The 23,739-nt window shown below is 36.4% G+C and overlaps 1 protein-coding gene across 3 annotated transcripts; it reads left to right on the forward strand.

The window, feature by feature from the left end:
• Nucleotides 1-5,567: 5,567 nt before the first annotated feature.
• Nucleotides 5,568-21,700, forward strand: VCAM1 (vascular cell adhesion molecule 1; the record flags this gene model as incomplete). Of its 3 annotated transcripts, none has more annotated exons than XM_079697062.1 (9): nucleotides 5,568-5,637; nucleotides 6,183-6,458; nucleotides 8,724-9,044; nucleotides 10,305-10,571; nucleotides 12,557-12,832; nucleotides 15,036-15,356; nucleotides 16,233-16,499; nucleotides 17,903-18,169; nucleotides 21,540-21,700. In XM_079697062.1, the coding sequence occupies 9 exons, from the start codon at nucleotides 5,574-5,576 to the stop codon at nucleotides 21,698-21,700; spliced, it is 2,220 nt and encodes a 739-aa protein (XP_079553188.1). The 3 variants fall into 3 exon arrangements, with proteins under 3 accessions (XP_079553188.1, XP_079553186.1, XP_079553187.1); XM_079697060.1 differs by having other exon boundaries at nucleotides 5,574-5,637; nucleotides 6,183-6,272; XM_079697061.1 differs by lacking the exon at nucleotides 12,557-12,832 and having other exon boundaries at nucleotides 5,574-5,637.
• Nucleotides 21,701-23,739: the final 2,039 nt, after the last annotated feature.

The raw sequence follows: 23,739 nt of genomic DNA on the forward strand, positions 1-23,739 counted from the left end.
TAATTATATATCTATATCTATATCTATTAGGAAATTGTGACTGCCATTACTAATTGCCTAATTATCATCCATTCTCTTTTCTTATACAAAGAATCCTGGTTCATTTGTGGCAACAATGTATTCCGTTAAAATATTCAATCTCCCTTGGGAGTGACACATATACACTATTGATATTATGCATAAAGTAGATAACTAATGAGAACCTACTGAATAGCACAGAGAACTCTACTTAATGCACTGTGGTGACCTAAATGGGAAGGAAATCCAAAAAAGAGGGCATATATGTATATATATAGCCAATTCATTTTGCTGTACATTAGAAACTAACATAACATTGTAAAGCAACTCTTCTCCAATAAAAAATAATTTAAAAAAATAAAGGGTTTCGTTTTACACTTGCAAATAAGCTAATTTACTTACTTTTGGGGTTAAGTATTATATTTTTGAATCATCATTTCTTGTTTCTGGCTTTGATTTTTTTTCATTTATTTAAAATATATGTATTAAATCTCAAAGAAACAGCAAAAAGAAAAAAAGTAAAAAAGAAAAAGATGAAAAAAATATTCACTCTTCCACCTTTTCAATGAAATATAAGTGGAAGTCATTCCTTGGGACTTCTTGGAAAACTCTTTAAAACGGGATAATCTCCAATGGCTTTGTTCGTTTGCCCTTTGTTTTCTCTCATTTTCTTGCCTGAAATACAGATGTAATGTTTGGAGAAGAATCAGCAGTTCTATGATCATGAGGGTTAGTGACACGCTATAGATGACAAACCCAGAAACTAGACTCAATCTTGTTTCTCAATGTTTTTATCAAGTAGTTGAAACAGCCTTGAACTGCATACCCTTAGATCTCACATTTGTTAAGTCACTGTGAAAGATTTCTATTACACAGGGCCTAATGCAGTTACAGACAAGATTTTTTTTAACCTATCCAGAGTGATTCTCAAAGTGGGGAGGAATTGACATTGTAGAATCTACCAAAGGGGTCTTTCACATTCCCTTCTCCATTCTGATACGCCCTCCACAAAAGGAATTGCTCCTCCTCTTACCTTGGTGAGAATGGTTGCCATTAAAAGCCACTGATACTACTAGGAATGTCACTTGCCTCAGATGTGTTAGAAAAAGATAGGAACTTTAGCTCCAGGGAAGCCCATAACAAATTGATTACTTGGAAGTCTTAAAGAGTTGGAGTTACTAGAAGTGTGGTTGGTATTAAACCAGCTGAAAGAAGTATGCCTGAAACTTCTGAGAGTCCATCCAGAGGAGCATCAGAAGATGCTTAGAATTTTGAAATGGACAATGAGGGAATTGGTGAAGTTAGGCTAGAAAGGATGGATAACACTGCCCACAATAAAAAAATCTTAACTTTGAAGGGCACCTTAATGGTCACCCAGTTGGATATCGCATATAAAATAAAACTTGACGTCTACCACATTTTTAGGAGGTGTCACCCAACCTTGCTTGACAACTTGCAGTGAATAGGAGTTGGTGAATTCCTAAGGCAACCCATTCCATCGTTTAAAAGATTTAATAACTAGAATGTCCTTCTTCACAGTGAACTTAATAGTGTTGTATCTTAATATTAATACATGCCATTTACACTGCACTTTGCTATTTTTTAATTTTAATAATACATTTTTAACCCATATCCTGAATATGATCATTTCAACATGTAATCAATATTTTAAAAACTATTTATAAGGTAAATAATATTTGCATTTCTCTTTTTTTCTTTTTTTGTTGTTAGTTTCTGGTGTACAGAAAGATGATTCAGTTATGTATATATATATATATATATATATATATATATATATACATATACATAATTGAATCACTTTTCTATTTCTTTTTCAGATTGTTTTCCATTATAGTTTATTATAAGGTATTGAATATAGTTCCCTGTGCTATACAGTAGGACCTTGTTGTTTATCTATTATATATATAGTAGTATGTGTATGTTAATCTCAAGCTCCTAATTTATCCCTCCCTCCCTTTCCCCTTTGGGAACCATAAGTTTGTTTTTTTGTTTTGTTTAATTAATTAATTTATTTTTTACAGACCCCCAGGTTGGGAAGCCTGACGTGGGGCTCAGAACCTTCACTCCAGTGGGTGGACTCTGTGGTATAAGTGTTCTCCAGTTTGTGAGTCACCCACCCAGCAGTTATGAGATGTGATTTTATTGTGATTGAGCTCCTCCTACCATCTCATTGCAGCTTCTCCTTTGTCTTTGGATGTGGAGTATGTTTTTTTGTGAGTTCCAGTGTCTTCCTGTCAATGATTGTTCAGCAGTTAGTTGTGGTTCCAGTTCCCTCTCATGTCCTTCTACTCCACCATCTTGAACCAATGAGCACTTTGCTATTTTTACTTAAAGAGATTTCAGATGATCACTTTTGATTTGATAGTCATAAAAATCATGTGAATCACTTTAAATGATACTATTATCCCTATTTGAGCATGTGTAAACAAGTGTAGAGGGGCTACCTATACTTGCGCAAAGTTGTGCAATTCCTAGGTGGAGTAGTGGATTTGAATTCAGGACTAATGGGATCCGAGTCAAGCTCTCTTTCGAATTGTTATTTATTCATTCAGTATTGTTTTACTGAACCCCTACTATCTACTGGTCACTGTGTTAAGTGCTGAGGCTCTAGTGGTGAACAGGACACACATACTCCTGGCCTTCCTACAGCTAATAATCTAGTAACTACCTACCAATAAGCCCTACCTTTAGCCTCTGATATAACACAGAACAGCAGGTATATTCCTTCCTTCACACATCAGTCATCTATTTATCAAATGACTTCATTGGTGTCTCTTATCCAAACTAAACATCCTATTCTTTCAACAGCTCCTACCAGGCCATGGTTTTTAAAGCCATCCACCAGCCTTATCACTTTCTTCTGGACACCCTCTATTTTGTCAGTCTCTCTCATAAAGACTAGAGCCTTGAATCAGACACCCCTGCTCCCAATATAGTCTTGGAGACTGTGGCCTCAGGTGATGAGAAGGTTGAATGCTATGAGTGCACCTTGAGCTTATCAACATCTATTTTGGTTTCTCATGACAATGTTGTCTTGTGTTCACTTTGTGATTCACTAAAACCATTAGAGGGTCTTCCTATGAATTACCATCAAGTCAAAACTCTTCCATATTTTACTTAAGACTTTGATGTTTTACATTTCAATGCTGGACTTTAATGCATTCCCATTAAATTTCACTTCATTATCTGGACCATTATTACATCTTTTGAGATCATCCTTATCTTGATTCTGTCATCTCTAAGGTTAACTGTCTTTCTCAATCTTGCATTATGAATAAATTAGATAATCATGTCTCCTGTGTTACTGATAAAAATGTTGAACTGAACAATTTCAAAGAAAAAACACAGGAACACTCTATCCAGATAGGTTAGTCCCAACCTGTTAACCTTGTACTTGAAATTCTATTCATTCATTCATTCCACAAATTTTAAGGATATCTTATTCTGGGCTAGATGCTATGATGGAAAATGAAAACACCTGAGTATGTAAGTTAGGAATGATTGACATGTTAACAGGTAAATGCAGCATGACAAGTGCTTCACTGCCAGTATGCTCTAGTGAAGAGGTCACAGAAGAGAATGCAATCAACTCAACCTGGGAGGAGTTGGTAGGACCTCAAATGGCATCCAACTCAAGTATGTCATGAGACACTTCTGCCGAAACCACTATGAACTAATTCAATAGATTAGATATTTCTCCAATGTCCCAAGCTTGGAATCATATCCTAGCTTGATACTGAAGTTATTTGCTATGACTTGTTCTCAGTGATCCCAATTTGGATCCTATGGTTCACTTGTGTTTCTACACCCCAGAGAAGTACAATAAAACTCCATAATTCCCTTTTGATTTCTTCTGAGTTAAGCAGTCAACATACATGGTTCTGATAATCTTCTTCCATGACATGAACATTGTAAAAGACCTCTAGATTACTTGTTCATCAGCTAAGTTTGCCTGAAGCCCCTTTTCTGATCCTTAGCTATTTGGCAGATGAAGTCACACTTAGATACCATCACAGCCAGTAGCTTCTTCCACTTTTTTTCTCTCCTTAGCCTTGAGTGGGAGCCTCATCAGCATCCAAGAGGAGGTTCAGAACCTCTCCAGCCGTGTAAGAAGAGTTATCAGTTCCAAACTTCAGTTATGGCCTTCCTCAGTCACATAGCACAGGGCTGTTTATTGTACCATCCCTGGGAGTCCGTGAGCTTTGGTATATATATATATTTTTTGTAGAATCCAACATTTTTCTCATGCAGTATTTACATATTATTGCTAGCATTTTGGAAGTTTCTTTTCCAAATTTTAATTTATAATATTTATGATTGCACTTTTTTGGTGCCCATTAAGTGTAAAACCATGCATTAGATATTGGGAAGGCAGAGGTAGATACAATGCTGAACAAGAACTGGTCTGGGACCATGATACGAACTGATGATCCAGTGCGGGAGGAAGACCTGCACAAGTCTAATACAAGGAAGTGGCTATTCCGGTTTCTTTCTGATGGGCAAGCATTTTGCAAAGACTTAAGTATGTGTGTGTAAGGCAAAAACAGTCATTTAAAAATACCTTTTAAAAAGTCATTTCACTGGCGGGGAAAAAGAGTATAAAATTGTTGTCGTCACCTCCCATAAAAGAGAAACAAATTATTTTTCATGTTTTAACTGTGTTTGTGGTTAAGTCTCACAGTCTAAGAGATTTACCACTTCAGATGAATTCCATACATTTGCATTTAAGTCTGAAAAAGACTTCCAATTATCCAGCAACTGAACCAAAGAATTGGTAGCTTTTCTAAAAAAGAAGAGGAAAATTCTTTCTCTTTTTCTGATAGCATTCCTGTATTCTCTACTCAAGAAAATCATTTCAGAAGCTGGATGTTTGTTGTCAAAAAAACTATGTTGTGAATAAAAAGTATAAAACTAAGAAGCTATGCTGTCTCTCTTTTTAAAAGTAACTCATCAAAAGAAAGGATCTTTTCCTTTTTTTTGCAAGAGAAAATTTAGTCTCTGTTTTAGAATTGCAAATATATCTTCCTAATGGAGAAAAATCAGTTCACATGACATAGTGCTTGTTTAGCCACTTCAAAAACTAGAGGGTAATTTACTATTTTTCCGTCTCTCTTTTCCCCATTGGATTCACAAAGCCTCATTCTGCCACAGGCATTACTTTATATATTTCATGTAAAGATACCCTTTTGGAATGAAAATCAGGAAAAGTTTTAATTTTATAGCCTTGGAAGTGTTTTCTTTTTCTAGGGCAGAGATAGTAGTTTCAGTACTGAGAGCAACGGAAGGGGTTAACATGGACTTGGCTGGGTGTCAGTTAAACTTTTTTTCTGGCTCTGCTCCGGGTTTCCCCTTGAAGGGATTTCCCTCCGCCTCTGTGCCTCTGCAACAAGACCCTTTATAAAGAGCAGACTTTCTATTTCATTCCTCACTGAACCTCACTGGCTTTAGGAGCTCAAGACTTCCCAGGCACTTTCAGTGGGGACAGAAAGAAGGGTTTTGGAACCATTATTTTCTCATAACAACAGCAACTTAAAATGCCTAGGAAGATGGTTGTGATCTTTGGAGCCTCAAATATACTTTGGATGGTGTTTGCAGTTTGTAAGTTCTTCTCCTTGATTTGTTCCAAATGCTAGCATTCCATTTTAGCCCTGTTTTTGGCTTCAGTCAGTTTTGTTATGGTCGTAAAGAAAGGCACTAGGATTTTTAAAGAGTGGGAAAACTTAATTTAACCTAACTTTTAATGTGCTATTGAGTATTGCTAGACACTATTATATTGTCATAGTTGGAGCTGCAAAGTTGATGTTTTTGGATACCTTTTTTCCAATGTCAAATGAGTAATTGGATTCTATTTCTAGGAAGGTCTGTCTCTTTAGTTTCCTGCACTTGATAATGAAAGCAAACTTAGCTAGTGACAAAACAACTCTGATAAATGGGCATCAAGGTCAAAGTGAGGGTTCTCCTAAGCGAAGATGATTTCAACACCTTCTTTTGAAAGTGACTCCAGTGCTGCCTTGCGTTAGTTGGAAGCAGTTTAGGAAAGAGATCAGCCAGATTGTATTTTGGGTGTTATACTAGAACAGAGAAGAAGGACTAGAATACTCAACAAACCAGTGTTTGTTTTTTTTTTCTTTTTGCCTTCACAGCTCAAGCTTTTAAAATCGACATCTCCCCTGAATCCAAAATTATTGCTCAGATTGGTGACTCCATCTCACTGACTTGTAGCACAACAGGCTGCGAGACCCCATCGTTCTCCTGGAGAACTCAGATAGACAGTCCACTGAACGGGAAGGTGAGAAATGAGGGGACCAAATCCACGCTGACCATGGATCCTGTTAGTCTGGGGAATGAACACTATTACCTGTGCACAGTGATTTGTGAGTCTCAGAAACTGGAAAAAGGAATCCCAGTGGAGATCTACTGTGAGTACTTTAGAGAATATTTGATTTTCTCTCCATTTTGCTTTAAAATAAGTTTTTAAAAGGATAGTTTTGAAAGAAAAGAAAGAAAAAAATATATTCATGTCCAGATTCTTGGCTAGAGGACCTAGTGTACCGAGAAAGCTAGAGACAGCTGAACCTAGCACTAGACCAGAGACCCAAATCCTAGCTTCTATTTCCAACTCTGCCACAAACATGGTGACCATGGGTAAGACTCAACTTCTCTGGGCTTCAGTTTTCTTAACCATAAAGTGAAAATCTCTAAGGTTCTGTTTATTTTATTTAAAAATTTTCTATTCAATTATATCCTTATGTGTTTACTTGTCCATGTGTCTAAATGGTTTATGAATTCCATATTTCAGGGATTTTCCATTTATTTATTATTATGCAATTTGGTGCTTAAAATTAGTTTAAAGATTAAGCAGGGGATCTATAATTTAGTAATGGGCTTCTGTACAGAATTTTCCCCTTTAGATAGAAGAAAAATATCTGCAAACATTTCACTCATTTGACTTTGGCGGAGATAAATTTAGGAGGTTTTGTTTTTGTTTTTGTTGAGTGCCATTAAGTCTTAATGCTCAATCGCTCAACCTCAGAGATATTTGTATAATGAACTAGATTTGCCTTGTGAATGTGAATGAATACCCCTCGTTTACCAGCCTACCAAAATGTATCCCAATCCATTCTCAATCCAGCAAAGAAAGTTAGCAAAAGGAGTGAAAAAATAACCTGAAATAAATCACTTGCATTCTGGTTACTGTTCTTTCCAAAATACTGGAATCCTTGATAGTCATCTCTTCAGGAAGACCTCATTTGATAATCTTTTCTACTTATGTTGCTTCTCTTCTGCTGTAGTGGAGACAACTTTGTCCAGTAACCTTAACTGATTCTTCAAGAAGCCTGTATGTTGCTAGTGCTTCCCAAGAAACTGTGCCTGGCCGGCTGCTTTCAATTATGCTGGTTGTACATGCAGAGTTTATGTCTGTGCAGCCTCCTGAGCTCCTTGAAAGGCCCCCTTATGTAAATACAGGGGAAAGTAGTGAGTTCTTGTATTACCTGACAGCAAACTATATGGATTATAAGCGCATTTCTTTCAGAATATGAGGGATGGGACTATTGGTGGAAAAATGAAAAGTACTGTTTCTTCACATAGCAAAACATTTCCAGTTCCTTTGCCTTTCCTCACAAGTACCAAATAGTTGAAGATTTAAAAAGAGAAATGAAGGCCCTTCTGGCTTTAATTATCTTGGCTGAAGTTTTTTGTTTTTTTTTTTTGAAGAATGTCTGTCTTTCATTATGTTTAACAGTCCTGTCTCCATTCCACATTTGATTGTAATATTCTTTAGAGTTGGAAACTTTGTATTCTTATTTCACAGTCTTGAATCAAGCCAATGTGTTACCATCCTGGTGGTTTGCAACGAAAAGTAGCCTTGCAAGGAAAGCAATGGCTGACTGAACTAGTGTGTCCCTTGACACTAAAAAGTTCAAGTGGAGTATTAGTTAGACTTTGAGTTAGGCATTTTGGGAGGCAAATATGCCTTCCAGAATTTAAAGGCTGCACAGGTATACCTTTCTGGTGGATGAATGCCTGTCAGAGGCACCATTTTTCAGAAGCCAATTATTTAGAATTGTTCTTTTCATTTCTTAGCATATCTTGCCCAATAACTTTTTTTTGCAATGACATTCTAAGCCTCAGGTTCCTTATCCATAAAATGAAATATATCTGCCCTCACTAAAATAAGAGAATGTGATATAACATAAAAAAATCTTCAATAGCAGTACAGACTAATAAAACTCCTGAGTTTAAATCCCGGCTTTATCATTACTAGCTATGTGACCTTAGGAAAGTTATGCACATGTGCTAAGTTTATGTTTTCATATCTATGAATTGTGGTATCTATTTCTTAGGGTTGTTGTGAGGATAAAATAAAGTCATTGGTGTTAAATGAATAGCAGAGTGATGGGCACACATAAGTATTCAATAAACATGAATTTCTTCTCCCTCCTTTTACCCTGATAACATGCAACACGTAGTACATGCAGCGTCAGAGCTGAACTCTCTAACAGGAGATTCCAGTCTTTGAACCTACCCCAAACCATGAAAGGCTATTTAAACAATTAATTCTACTGTATTAAGACTGTATTTGCAAACATATTAGATTTAGTTTACATTGATTCAAATCAGTAAGGGACCTCATACAACATGAACAAAAAGTCCATTTGCATGTATTTGTTTGAACTTTGCAGCTTTCCCTAAGGACCCAGAGATTCATTTGAGTGGCCCCCTGGAAGTTGGGAAGCCAGTCACAGTCACGTGTTTGGTCCCTGATGTTTACCCATTTGAAAGGCTGGAGATAGAATTACTGAAGGGCAACCATTCCGTGAAGAAACAGAACTTTCTGGAGGTTTCAGAAATGAAGTCCCAGGAAACGAAGAGTTTGGAAGTAACCTTCATTCCTATTGATGAGGATATTGGGAAAGCTCTTGTTTGTCAAGCTACATTACACATTAATGAAATTGATTCTCAACCCCAAGTAAGGGAGACTACAAAAACACTGCAAGTCTACAGTAAGTACTTGTGTAAAGTCTGTGGGAATTTAGTCTTGGATCTATACAGCAGTAAACTTAGGAGCTAAAGTCAAGAAGAAACATGTGTGTAGATTTTACACAATTTTGATTCATTGAGAGCATAATTTTTGTCAATAGCATAATTTAATAAAAAGTGCACCAAATTTGTGTTGAGAAGATTTGAGCTTAAGTTCTGTCTCCACTAATTGTGTGAATTTGGGTCACTTAATTTCCCAGTCTATCAAAGAGGACTACTAATACCACCTGATTGAGTAGTAGGAAATAGGCTTAAGTGATAAAATGTTTTTAATCATGTTTCGTAAACTCTTATACCATGCCTTGAAATATCAAGGTATAGAGATTTTACAAGGTGAGCAATTATTCTGTGTGTGAGTGCATATATGTATGCTCACCTGGACACATATGTGTGGGGTGAGAGAGAGGAGATGAGGTTTGATTGTTTCCATGCTCCCTGAGATGGCTGGGGGAGCTGAGGCAGTCTTGAAATCCCAAAATTGGTAGGAGTGGACTCACTGTGCTTTGTTCTAGACTAAAATGCTCTGGTCTGCTTTGACACCATACTTAAAAGAAGTATTGCCTTCTATAACAAGTTTAGCTGAAAGAGAATGAGATGGAAAGGTTTTATCAATGTTTTGAGAAGAATAGTCAAAATAGATATTTTTCCTAGAGAATATAAAACTTGGAAACGAGAGCTATAACTAAGTATTTGAAAGACAGTCATGTAGAAGTGGGATTTGATATATTCTTTAGCAGTAGAGGACTGAACTATGACCGGTGTATAAAAGTTAGTTACAAAGAGGAAGAGTTCAGCTCAATAAAGAGAAAATGTTCTAATAATTAGAGCCGTCCAAAAATCAAATGGACTGTGTTTACTATAAGGTATGGATTTCCTTGCACCATAAGTGTTGAAGCTGACTTGAATGAACCTTTGGCAAGGAAGCTGAGCCGGAACTTCTACCTTACCTGGGAATTGAACCACATTATTCTAAGGGTTTTCTTAATTTCTGAGTATCTATGGCCGTCTGAAAACACCAAACATCAAAAAAAGTAACTCCATCAAATTAGTCAGAAACTGGATTGACTAATTTTTATGACTCAGCAATTCTTTACACTAGTTTGGCAGAGAAAATTTGTCAAATTTGTGAAAGCATGTAAATAAAGTCTATGAGAGAAATACCGTAGCCCTATTGGATCAAGATGATGCTTAGCAATGACTACTATTGTGCCCTGCCTTCTCAGTCTCACCCAAGGACACAGTTATATCTGTGAATCCCTCCACAAGCCTGCAAGAAGGTGACTCCGTGACGATGACATGTACCAGTGAAGGTCTACCAGCTCCACAGATTTTCTGGAGCAAGAAATTAGACAATGGGAATCTACAGCTCCTTTCTGAGAATGCAACTCTCACTTTAATTGCTATGAGGATGGAAGATTCTGGAATTTATGTGTGTGAAGGAGGTAATCCGGTTGGGAAAGACAGAAAAGAGGTGAAATTAATTGTTCAAGGTAAGCAGAATGTGAAAAAGGATGATAAAACTGCCATCATTCAGATTTAAGCAATAGTGAAATAGCTTCAATGCCAAAATTACTTCGTTAACTTTTATTGATGATCCATCTGATCGCCATGTACTTTAATACAATTATATATTCATCTTACTCATACTTCTTGGAAATCTTTCCTGCCGGAACTTCCATGTCTCTGTTTTTCTGGTTCCTTTCCATTTCTCATCATTCTTTCACTGCCTCATTCCTTGGCTTTCTCTCTTCCTTCTGCCCCTTGAATATTAGTATTCTCAGGTTCCCACATCTGGTCCTCTTCCCTTCTAACTCTGGACTCCCAAGATTTGAACTATGTATTATATGCTGTTTACTCTGAAATTCATGTTCCTATTCCATATCACCAAAACCTGTCAGTTCTACCTCAAAATGATTCCTAGAATTTGACCTCTTTTCTTCAACCCTCTTGCTATTGCCTTAGTTTATCATCTCTTACTTGGACTCTTGAAAGATGTTCTTATCAATAAATAACATCCACTGACCACCAGCTATATTCCAGGCACTTTACATATGTTTCCTCTAATCTTCAAGAAATAACTAACGAGTATGTATTTTATATCCATTTTAGAGATGAGAGAATAGTGTCTCCCAGAGATTAATAATGACCCTTATTGCTTGTACACCTAATATTTGCCAGGAAGTCTCTTTCCTCTTTATAAATGTTATATCTTTTTTCTTTACCACAACCTTATGAGGCGAATAAAAACACAGGCACAGAATAGTTGACAATTTGCCTAGAGTCACATAGCTCATTAGTGGCATTTAACAGAGACCCGTTTAACCCCCAAACCCCATGGTTTTTCAACTATAGCTAATTGTCTTTAAGTGGTCACCCTGCTATCATTCTGTCCCCCACATAATCCTATGTACTGCTACCAGAGTTATCTACCTTAAACAAAAAAGGTGCACATTTTATATGACTTCAACCAAACCCTAACTGCATGTAAATTAAAATTCACATTTCTTAAAATAGTCACATAAAACTCTTCACAATCTAGTCAAAAACAACTATCAGGGATGGCACTGGAAGCCAAAGAGCTTTTCTGGATATCTGAGACTTAGGAGTTTGCCCTGACCTCTCAAGTTTCAGCCCCTGAGTCAATAGTAAAATATTTTTATATTGTATCAAACAAATTTAAGAGGTGGCCTGCATACCACTTTAATGCTTAGATTTTGACTTTGCTTTCAGTGTGATTCTGTGTGACTTTCAATGGTGCAGCTTTATTCTGTTGATACAGAAGCTCTAAGTGCTGGTCTGTTATGGGTATTGCTTCTAATCAGAAGACATATTTGTATAACTTTTTTTCAGTACTTTTCTTAGATTTTGTTTTATCTCCACATGAGGATGATTTGATTTAGTTGTTCAAGCAATTGAAAAGCTGGGATCTTGAATCAGACCCACCTGGCTTCAAGTCCTAATTTTGTCACTTGTAAGCTGGGTGAGGTTATTTATCATTTTTCATCAAGAAGAAAGAGGAGGAGGAAGAAGAGGAGGAGAGGGAGACAGAATTAATAATATCAGTTCATGAAATTGTGAGGATTAAATGAGATAATATATGTAAAGTGGTTTCCACAATGCTTGACACACTGGAACCTCTTATATTTTTGAGCTGTTATTCCACTGTTACAGGGATTTGATAAACTACATTTGAGTGGAGAATGAATTTTTTTGTTGAAAAGATGCCAATCTCTGTCTTGACAAAATTTTATCCTTATTCACTCTGTTGAATGAATGAATCAACAGCGTCTTGTGCATTTGTTCTTAAAAGATGTGGTTTCATTTCTGAAGGTCCCAAGGTGTAAAAGAGTAATTTATTCCTGGCATAGATGTTAGCTGAAAAGAGGCCAGGAAAAAAAGAGAGACCATGTATTGAGCTGTGATGAAAGAAGAAAAGAATCTTATCTTCTTTTTGTCTTGTTATTTTATCCCCCAGAGAAAATGTTTACTGTAGAGATCTCTCCTGGATCCCAGATTGCTGCTCAGATTGGCGACTCAGTTGTATTGACCTGTGATGTCATGGGTTGTGAGTCTCCATCTTTCTCTTGGAGAACCCAGATAGACAGCCCTCTGAACGGGAAGGTGAGGAGCAAGGGGTCCAAGTCCACGTTGACCCTGAGCCCTGTGAGATTTGAGAACGAACATTTTTATCTGTGCACTGTGACATGTGGGCATAAGAAACTGGAAAAGGGAATCCATGTGGAGCTCTACTGTAAGTGGTTTTCAGAATTGTTCACTGTTTTGTCGTTGTTGTTCCCAGTTCCACTGGAAGAAACAGAATGCGAATCTGTGACACAAGACAAGATCCTTGTGTTTAGAAGGGAATTTAGCATTGTGAATGGTTCCTAAATCTCTGAACCAGAATTTTTGATGTAACTTAATTGGCCTAAATCTTAAGTAGATATTACATATGAACCCAGCATCCACAATGCTTAGGTTGTGTCTTGTCGATACTCTCTCATCATGGACTTGAACACACTGCATGCTCCCTGCTTCCCATCCCCCTCTGGGTGTATGTGGAGTGTACAGAGGTGGTCGTGTGCAAGGAGTATAGTCAGTGTCCACTCAGATAACAGGATGGGATGACTGCTGCTCAATTATTTGAATTGGGGGTGAGGCCCAAGCATATTGGTTTTTTTTTTTTAACATCTTTATTGGAGTATAATTGCTTTACAATGTGTGTTAGTTTCTGCTTTATAACAAAGTGAGTCAGTTATACATATACATATGTTCCCATATCTCTTCCCTATTGCATATCCCTCCCTCCCACCCTCCCTATCCCACCTCTCTAGGTGGTCACAAAGCACCGAGCTGATCTCCCTGTGCTAGGCAGCTACTTCCCACTAGCTATCTATTTTATGTTTGGTAGTGTATATATGTCCATGCCACTCTCTCACTTTGTCACAGCTTATCCTTCCTCCTCCCCATATCCTCAAGTCCATGCTCTAGTAGGTCTGTTTTGAAGGCACTTTTGAAAGCCGATTGGCAGGATGGGAGAAATGAGGCAATGGGGAGCAAAAGAAAGCCAGGGAGTTAGATTGGTCACTGGGGATGGTCAGGGGCAGACAAAAAGTAGAACCAGGAGACTGAACTAGATTTGAATATTGATTTACACCATATAAATACACTACACTTTTTCTTGCTGTTCTTGTCACCTTAACAAAAATCCTTTACAGCCTCAAATCTCTATGAATTGACATTGCTGGAGTTCCTCAGTTTATAATGAACGAAGAAGAAAATATGTAAAGTGATCATAAAGTTACACTTTGAGAAGGTTATTCTGCCTTGTTTTTATTCAGTGGAATTCAAGAGAACAATTGTAGAGATTTTCCTCCAGAAATCCTGCCCAAACTTGTGTTACCCCTCAGGAGTTTGTTCAGCATGAGTTAGAGTATGTCCGTAAAGGGATTTGAATCTCTCAGAAGAAGGGTAAATTTATTGCGTTATCATATTACCAAGAGTCCAGGGCCTGCTGATGTAGGCACATTCCCAACAGCAATGAGAACCAGCAGTGAAGTCTTACCATCATACAGAAACTTTAGAGAATGTATCACTTTAACAACATTTTGCTTAAGGAGAAAAAAATTTTAGCATGGCTCTTGCTCTGATAACCACTCTAATCTCACTTTTATTGATTTGCATAAGATGTGTTATAAATGTTATTCAGAATCTAAATCTCATAGTTTTTTCTTAACTACAAGTATTATCCAAGGAATATTTAAGACTTTCTGACTAAACTTCGCTGTTGCAAATGAAAATGTCTAAAGTGAGAAGTGCCCTTGGGTCTTATTTGAGATGAGAGGCTGCATGGCTCTGTGAAACCAAACCTGGGCTCTGAGCTCAAGGAAATAGGAATTCTGATCTCAGCTCAGTGACTTACTAGATATGATGCCAAATGGCAGACTCTTAGCCTCTATGCATTTTATGTTTCCCTAGCTGTAAAATACATTCTCTATAAGTTTTTCTAACTGTAAAATAAGTTAATACCCGTTAGATTACGCTGTTTTGAAGACTGAGATAATGAATGTTAAGGGACTAGCACATAGTAAATATCCAATACATCCTGGAAAATATTTAAAATGTTTAAAATATATAGTTACTAAATAGGATGGTGGAAGCTGACATATCCATTGAAAAGACCAGTCCACAGGTGTCAGCAAGATTGCATCACTAGAGAAGAATAAGAAGTATATTTATTACCTGATGATTTGTTGTGCTAGTTATTTTTTGTTTCCAGCATTATTGACATTTAATGTCATAAATATTTATACTCAATGTTGTTATTTATATATTAGTGATCATCCTATCCCAGGTGAATTAAAATCTGCATTTTGAGACCTTTGCATTTAATAGAGATTAGTTCTGTTTTTCTTTGACTGTCACATATAAACATCATTTTTGCTTGACATTTGCAGCCTTCCTTAGAGATCCAGAAATTGAGATGAGTGGTCTGTTAGTGAGTGGAAACCCAGTCACTGTAAGCTGTAAGGTTCCTGATGTGTATCCTTTTGACCGGCTGGAAATTGAATTACTTAAAGGGGAGAATATTATGAAGAATAAAATCTTTTTGGAAGATGTAAGTAAGAAATCCCTAGAGACCAAGAGTTTGGAAATGACCTTCATCCCCACCACTGAAGACACTGGAAAAGTTCTTGTTTGTCTGGCTAAGTTACCTATTGACGAAATGGAATTTGAACCCAAACAAAGGCAGAGTACACAGATACTATATGTTAATGGTAAGTACATGCATGATCTATCCACAATTTAATATGAATTTTTTAGATCATGGTTGCCAGGCAAGAGTTAACATGAGGTTGATAGTTAAAACCGATGTGAAAAAAATAATTGAAAAGGAACAACAAAATAATGATTATTATAACAAACCACCCCCAGTGCTTAAAACAACTGTTTATTGGCTTATGATTCTAAGCTGGCAATTTGGGAAGAGGTCAGATGGGCAGTTTGTTCAATGTAGTATTAGATGAGCTCATTCATGCATTGTCAGTCAGTTGACAGGTCAGTGGGGGATGGTCCCAGGTGGCCTCACTCACATGTCTGGGCCTTCTCTGGTGTTTCTTGGCCTTTCTTTCTCCATGTGGTGTCTCTCAAGGAAGGTAGCCTAGGTATAGTCACCAGAGTGCAGTATTTCAAGAGGGTGATCATGAAAGGGGGCTCTTGGGGCTGGGCTTGGAAGTCCTACCGTGTTACTTCTTCCAGGATATATTGGTCAAAGTTAGTCACAAGGACAGCCTAGATTCAAGAGGTAGAAAAATAGAGTCCACCTTTTCATAGGTGATTCACATAGTTCATGGTCATGTTTAATGTACCATAAATGTCAATATGTACTATCATTGATCATCCATTCTTTGATAGTAAGAGAGTTTCTACAGAATTTATTTCCATTGGAAAATATCCAGGATGTGTCTATATTCTACTCTCTCTCGTTCTGTATCTGCTAAAGTAAATGGGGACAGAAACCTCTTTTGGAAAGTTATTAAGATTTATAAACTGTTCTAATCTGCGAATCCATAGCCCAGTTTTGCAACATTATCAAAATTATTTGGAACTCGGTGTATAAAGAGTCAAGCTAACAAGTGTTCCCACCTTTTCAGTTGCTCCCGGGGATACAACCATCTTGGTCAGCCCCTCCTCCATCCTGGAGGAAGGTAGATCTGTGAATATGACATGCTCTAGCGATGGCCTTCCAGCTCCGAAAATCCTGTGGAGCAGGCTGCTAAGTAACGGGGATCTACAGCCTCTTTCTGAGAATACCACTCTTACCTTAACGTCTACAAAAATGGAAGATTCTGGTATTTATGTCTGTGAAGGCATTAACCAGGTTGGAATAAGCAGAAAAGAAGTCGAATTAATTATCCAAGGTGAGCTAAGTGATTAAATGAGTTATGATTGCTAGTCTTATTTTGGTTGTGTTACTGGTTTTGAACAAAGTCCTTTTTGAAACAAACAAAATTTTTACTAAAACAGAATGCATTGAGCGTTTTGAAAAGCTCATGATGTTTTCTCTGCATGGAAAGCTCCTGGAATAGTACTTCCTCATGAACCATTCCAAGTCACTTATCCTAAAATTCTTTCAACTGCAGGTGGAATCCAGGAACTGTGCCAAGAGTTCCAGTTACACTTACAAGGCATTGATTATGCCATTGAAATAAGGATAGGAAGACGTATATATGTATTTTGAAATTACTTAGGACTAAAGCTACCTTATCTAGCTGGATTAAACTCTGAGTGGTAATCTCACAAGATGCCTGTTAATATGTGCTTAGAAGCCTAAGAAGGCACTTAAACATTTTATAAATTCTGAGATTGAGTAGCAGTGACCATGCCCTCTAGTCTATCAGTTTAATGGAATAGAATCACTAGGGTGGATGAAGTTAGCAGACCCAGACCCATTCTTGCCAGGATGGAGAGGCAAGACTGAGAACAAAACAATTCCTAGTTGACAGGATGAAGCTGTAGGCAGTTTTGGGCAAAATCATGAAGTGATTTGGATTTCCCTCATACCTTCCCTTTTGGGGTTCAAGGTTCTCTTCTTCACTAGAGCTGTCAGTTCCTCTCTTATCCCTTGGTATTGTTTCCACTAAGATATTAGGGACTTTCTTGTTACATCATTACAATAATAATTTGTATTTTAAAGGAAGAAACTTGGCAGGGCAATGCACTACCTTAAAGAAAGCCCTTAGGATGTAGCTCTGGTTGGGGAAAGAGTATCAAATCAAGTCACAAAACAGATGAACTTAATGGGAATCTCACTTATAAAATGGTGATGTGGTACCTCCCTCCACGGGTTGCGTATTAACAGAGATGTTGTATGTCAAGTACTTAGCCCAGGATAATTGGTGTTGTTAAGAATTGTAAGCACAGCTTAATTTCTTGATCTGGGATTGTCCAGCTCAGAACTCAGAAGCCTGTAAAGGCCTTTATACTTAAAGAAATATTTGCACAGCAGTGTGACAAAAAAAAAAAGTTCTTTGTCACATTTGAAATCTACAGCTCTTTTTAAAACACTTATTCATTGGCTAGGCTGGGTAAAGAATTATATTAAGGGACATGAAAGAAGCATAAGAGTTGTCTTCTTTTATTAAAAATGTGATCATTTACAACAATCCAGTAAATGCTTGACTTCTTTAATTACCCCTCTAAATATTTAATGCAAACAGTAAGCACAAATACCATCTTGACAGCTATTGTTACTGTCATTAAATTAATATGGGATTGGTTTATATTTCATTCAGTCAGAGGTATCTTTAAATTCTTTCCACAGTTGCTCCAAAAGATGTACGACTTACAGCTTTTCCTTCTGAGAGTGTCAAGGAAGGAGACACTGTCATTATCTCCTGTACATGTGGAAATGTTCCCCAAACTTTGATAATCCTGAAGAAAAAAGCAGAGTCAGGCTACATAGTGCTGAAGTCTACAGATGGTGCATATACCATCCACAGGGCCCAGTTGGAGGATGCGGGAGTATACGAATGTGAATCTAAAAATGAAGTTGGCTTGCAATTAAGAAGCATAACACTTGATGTTAAAGGTTTGTTTTTTGTTTTTGTTTTTTATTATTTTTTATAATCGGTCAGAGGCTTGGTGAATTGTAATGAATTTCAAGGATTAGGTGAATGAGTGGGTAAAATGGAACTGAATTCCATGATGATTATGGTTATTTCTTAGTGTTTCCTAAAATAATCACACACAGCTGCTCTATCCTATGGAGTTCAGCCAGGAAGTTGACATTAATCAATCATTGGTCAGTGTAGAATTCCTGTTTGCTTTTATAAACGTTGACAATTCATCATTGGTCTCTGAGGTCCTGCATTTCCAAAGTGTTTAAATGTATTTTCAAAACCTTTCCCTGGGGGTTATAAGGAAACTAGAGAAGTAGAATTGGCACATGGAAAAAGAAAGGCTCTATCCAGACCCTTTTCCTTCCTACCAGAAGAGAGTGCCACTCTCTGAACACGGAGTAACTACATATTTTCTGGATTGACTCTCTTCAGGATAATAATTGAGTTTGGTGATCTTAATGCTGAACAACATAAAGGAAACTCTAGACTACATAACTGCCTCCTTAGAAAATCCAAGCTCCTTGTCCATTTTACCCTATTCTGATGGAGAGAGGGAGGGAGGGGACAGTGGCCCCAGCAGAGAAACTTCAGAAGCCTCTTAATCTTCTAACCCCTCGTGTGAACACACAGTAGGATCTGTTGATCTTATCAGTGGAAGCAGAATAAGTCAGCCTTTACTACTCTGTCTCCCACTCCTTGAGGGCTAATGAGCTCCCACTGTGTGTTGGAAGCCAAAATTGAAGTGAACATTTTTGCAAACAAATGCCAATTTTTAAGAGCCTCTGGCACTGGGCTCTCAGAGTTAGCAACTACTCATCAGTGTAAAGAAAATTTAAACGTGGGTCAGAAAATGGGTAAAAATTTTACTCATCTGGCCAAATCTCTCAAGATTACAAGACCTTACCGTATGTTTTCTTGTCTTCATGATACCTCCTTGGAACACGACAATATCAATACATACACATGGAAATGTTAAAGAAGGGGAAAATATCATGATTACAGGTAAAACTTTTAGTCATCCACCTGCAGTGATTATCCTGAAAAGAGTTGATCTGGCCAATGAAGTTACTATGTGTTCAAAGAATGGAACATTTACCTTGTATCATGTTACTCAAAGTGACACAGGGGTGTATGTAATCAGTGCTTCCCATGAGGTTGGGGATGTTTCTGGATGGATTGAGATCTTGGTTATGAGTAGGTTGAAATTCATTTATTCCTATTTAATCCTCAATGCCTCCAGAACACCTTTAATTAAGCCTAGTCCCAGGAACTTGGATGTCTAACATTTTTATATTTCTTTTTGTAGTTAACGATTATCTTTTAAAGACACACCAAAGCTTCTTCTCCACTTTTTATTTCTCATACCTTGCTGTCTTTTCTAATTGCTTTATTAAGCTAGTAACTTACATATTTGCCATTTTTCACTAATTATTTAAATGAACAAATTAAAACACATTAGGCCCTCAGCTAGAACCCCCAAACTAAATATGGTTTAAAATAACTACAAATGAATGGAAACAAAAATTGGACATTTTTCCTGGGAATTTTCAACTAGTCATCTTTTGAAGTTAGCTGAGTTTTAAAATTAATTTTGGTTTTTTTTTTTTTTTTTTTACAAATATATTTGCTTGAATGTATTCCAGTGATAGAAATGGTTGGAAGTCTTTAGGATTTTCAGTGTTGATACAGCTAATAGAAAATTGTATTTGAAGGTTGCCTTGGTAACCAACTCAGCAGCGAATTTGTATTTTACTGCAGATATCTGAGGGGAAAATCAAAGGCAAAAGATAATATGTATTAAATTGAAAAGAAAACAATAGGAGCAGAGGTACCATTCATTGCTCAGCAGGTTATCAATATTGATGCCTAACCATAATTATGATAATGGAAATTCTATTAAAATATTACCCTTGTACTCTGACTAGTTCTACTCTAGCGAGGGAAAGTAGAAAAATAAGGCAGTTATCATTATGTTTATGGTGAAGTGTTTTTGACCTCAATAATTCAAAAAAATGGACTTCCCGTCATCTGACTCCAGTGATTCTTTTCTTCTTGGTTGATCTCCAGTGATTAGAAACTCTAGAAGTAAAGCAATGATTATCAAGGTCAAATCACTCCTTTCTTCCAGGACTGAGACAATATATATGTCACTTGAAGAAACAATATTTGTGAGGTCATACAATGCTGTGCAAACGTAAATATAAATAGAGATGAAACTTCAGTAAATACCATGCTATCTTCTATAGATGTTCTTATAAGGTTAAGATATTAAATAGTATTGTAGGGGTCAGATGATTTTTGTAAGTAGAAAGAGTACTAATTTTAAAGTTTTTGTATACTATTACCTTATGTACCCAATTTACAACAAAATGAAAACATGGCAGGATGCAGAAAGAAAAAAAATATATTACTATTCAAAAGATATTAATTGGGTGCAAGCTACTCCAAGCAGGGAGGCAGGTAAGGCTATTCAGTGGTGGATCTAAAAGACACTAATACATATGTTTATGTAATTCACAGTCTGAAGGAGGAAGACAAAATTAATAGATAAGCAAACAAATGTTTAACTATAAGCTGTGATTAGAGCTATGGAGGGAAAGTGTAGTGGGTTATAAAACTATATTAGGAAAAAAAGTATATTAGGGTTTCTTATTTAGGCTGGAGGAGATGCAGGTCAGAGAATGTCTCTCTGAGTAAGTCACATTTAAGCTAAAACATAATGCTATCCAAAAAACTTCATATTATCAAGAAGTGATATAAATGCTGAAGAGGAATAATGTATATTAAGATGGCCTACTTCAGAGATACAAAATATAAAGTTTTCTATATATTTCTAAAAAAGCCATCGACAAAAATTCTTTCCCTTACTGTCTTATATGTGGTGTTTGACTATAATGGTTACACTCTAGGTGTTACAAGGCTTTTCTTGGAGAACTGTTTAGTTATTGTAATTCATAATGATCAGAGTCCCAGTTCTTTAGTATATATTTCTATTTCCCAAAGCAAACCCTCTGCTCCAATCCTTGCTCTTCTAAATGAGTCCTAAAATGTTGCGCCCTTCCTTCCATTCTGCTATTGAACCTGAATCTATTTGAATCCAAGTTTGTGGAAATCAACAACTGTCATCTTTAGACTCATCATGACCATAGCAACTGCTAACTGATTATTTGAATAATTCAAAGAAATATGCATTTTGGGTCCTGTTGGTTCTTATCACTACTTTGAGTCACTTCTCTTTAGAGAACGAGTTGTACTGTTAAAATAAAACATGTAACTATTATTATTAAACAATTTCTTTTTATACTAGACATTAATTGCATCCATTTTGTTATTTTCCAGGAAGAGAAAGTAACAAGCACTATTTTTCTCCTGAACTTCTCGTGCTCTATTGTGCATCCTCCTTAATAATACCTGCCATTGGAATGATTATTTACTTTGCTAGAAAAGCCAACATGAAAGGGTCATACAGTCTTGTAGAAGCACAGAAATCAAAAGTGTAGCTAATGTTTGAAATGTTCATTCAGAGACACTATTTATCAGTTCAAATCCTCAGTACTGCTCATCATTCCATGAGGAAAACAACAAGCTAGGAGTCCAGACTTCCTTGAATGTAGTGAACTCTTGGAAAGAAATGGCTGCCTAGGCCCCTTGTTGTGAGCAAGAAGCCAAAGGAAAATTTCTGCCTAAAAAATAGGCACTACCTTTGAGATGTGACAACTGGAGTAGTTTCTTGATGTGTATATGCAATAACATGATTTGTATATATGTAAAATAAAACTATGCCATAGCAAGATTGCTTGGAATATCAGCACATTATAGTCACATTTCTATAATTATTAAAATGTTGCTTGGATTGACTGTTATAACTTAAAGCATCTTAATATTGATTGGCAGCTGAACTATGTCATCTTTTTAATATTTTATTTCCTTTAACAAAATTTTATTCCTATAAAGTTCATAGACAACAATTCCATGTTTTGTAAAGATGTTAGGATTTTATATTGTTATAGGAAAATGATAAACCAAGAGGGCACTGGGTTGACTTTCAGGTACTAAATACTTCAACCTATGGTATAATGGTTGATTGGATTTCTCTGGATGGTACTGATATGGTACTTAGACGTTTTATGATGTTGTTTGTTCATCAGACTCTTGTGTAACTTTCCCAATGTGGTCTAAAAATGCAACTTCTTTTGATTTCTTTTGTAAATGTTTAGGTTTTTTTGTATAGTAAAGTGATAATTTCTGGAATTGAAAGAGTTGTGTGTTTATTTATTATAAATTGCCTCCTTTAATCATGTTGCAGCTCTTTGTGAAATGTCAAGTTCCAAGACCAAAGAGTTCAAACCCATAGAAATAATAAGCAGATACTTGAAGTATGGTCCTCAGATTACTTTTATCAGAATCATCATGGGAACTTGACAAACATTCACATTTCTTGGGGCCATCCTAACCTATTGAACTGAAATATCTGGTTTTGTGACCTTGGAATCTGCAATTAAATTTTTTTTTAAATATAATATACACAGGAGGATTGAATGCAGATGAACATGCACATATTAAAGGGCAGCAAGTGAACACCTGTATGTACCACCAAGGCCAAGAGATAGAGCATTACTATTCTTCAGAGCCTCATAGCTGTTACTCACTGATTGCAGCTCTCTTACTGAGGCATAAGCGATATCTTGAATTATACATTAACCATTCCCTTTCTTTGGAGATTTTATACCTATATAGGAAACCCTAAGTGAAACATTATTTTGTTTGCCAGCTTTTGAATTTTACATAAAAATAATCAAACAATATATTTGTCTATGACTTTATTCACACGAAATTATGTTTTTGAATAATTCATCCATATTGTATTTAGCTTTGTATATTCATTATAAGATTATGCTACAGCTTATTTACACATTCTAGTGTTGCGCTGTTTCCATTTTGGGCTGTTCCCATTTTTACAATACTGATCAAAGTGTCTATAAACACTGTTTTACATGTTCCTGACTAACATGTGTAAGAGTTAACTTAGGGTGCAATAATTCCTATAAAGTGTATACATTCTAATGAAATTGCTGGGTTGTAGGAAAAGTACACTTTCAGGTTTATAAGGAAAGCCAAACTATTTTCTGAAGTGATTGAAATAATCTATACTCCCACCAGCAGTGAATAAGAGTTCACATTACTAACTGGCTTACCAAACTTTGGCATTGTCTGACTTAAAAATTTGCCTTTCTTATGGGTATAAAAAGATTTCCCATAATGGTTTAAATTTGCATTTTCCTGATTACTAGTGAGGTTGAACATCTTTTCATACATTTAACAACTCTTTGTGTTTAGGACCATTTGAGCTGGAGATACATATGTGTATACATATATATTCTTCATACCTGTCCTTTGTTGGTTTCCCCTACGTATTCTTCTGGGAATTTTACAGTTTTAGGTCTTATGTTAAGTCTTAATCTACTTTGAGTTGATTTTTGTATATGCTGTAAGATAATCCCATCTGTTCTTTACTCCATATTTCCTTTTCTTTTCTGCC

Source organism: Hyperoodon ampullatus (genome assembly GCF_949752795.1).
Source record: "Hyperoodon ampullatus genome assembly, chromosome: 2".
Classification (NCBI taxonomy): domain Eukaryota; kingdom Metazoa; phylum Chordata; class Mammalia; order Artiodactyla; family Ziphiidae; genus Hyperoodon; species Hyperoodon ampullatus.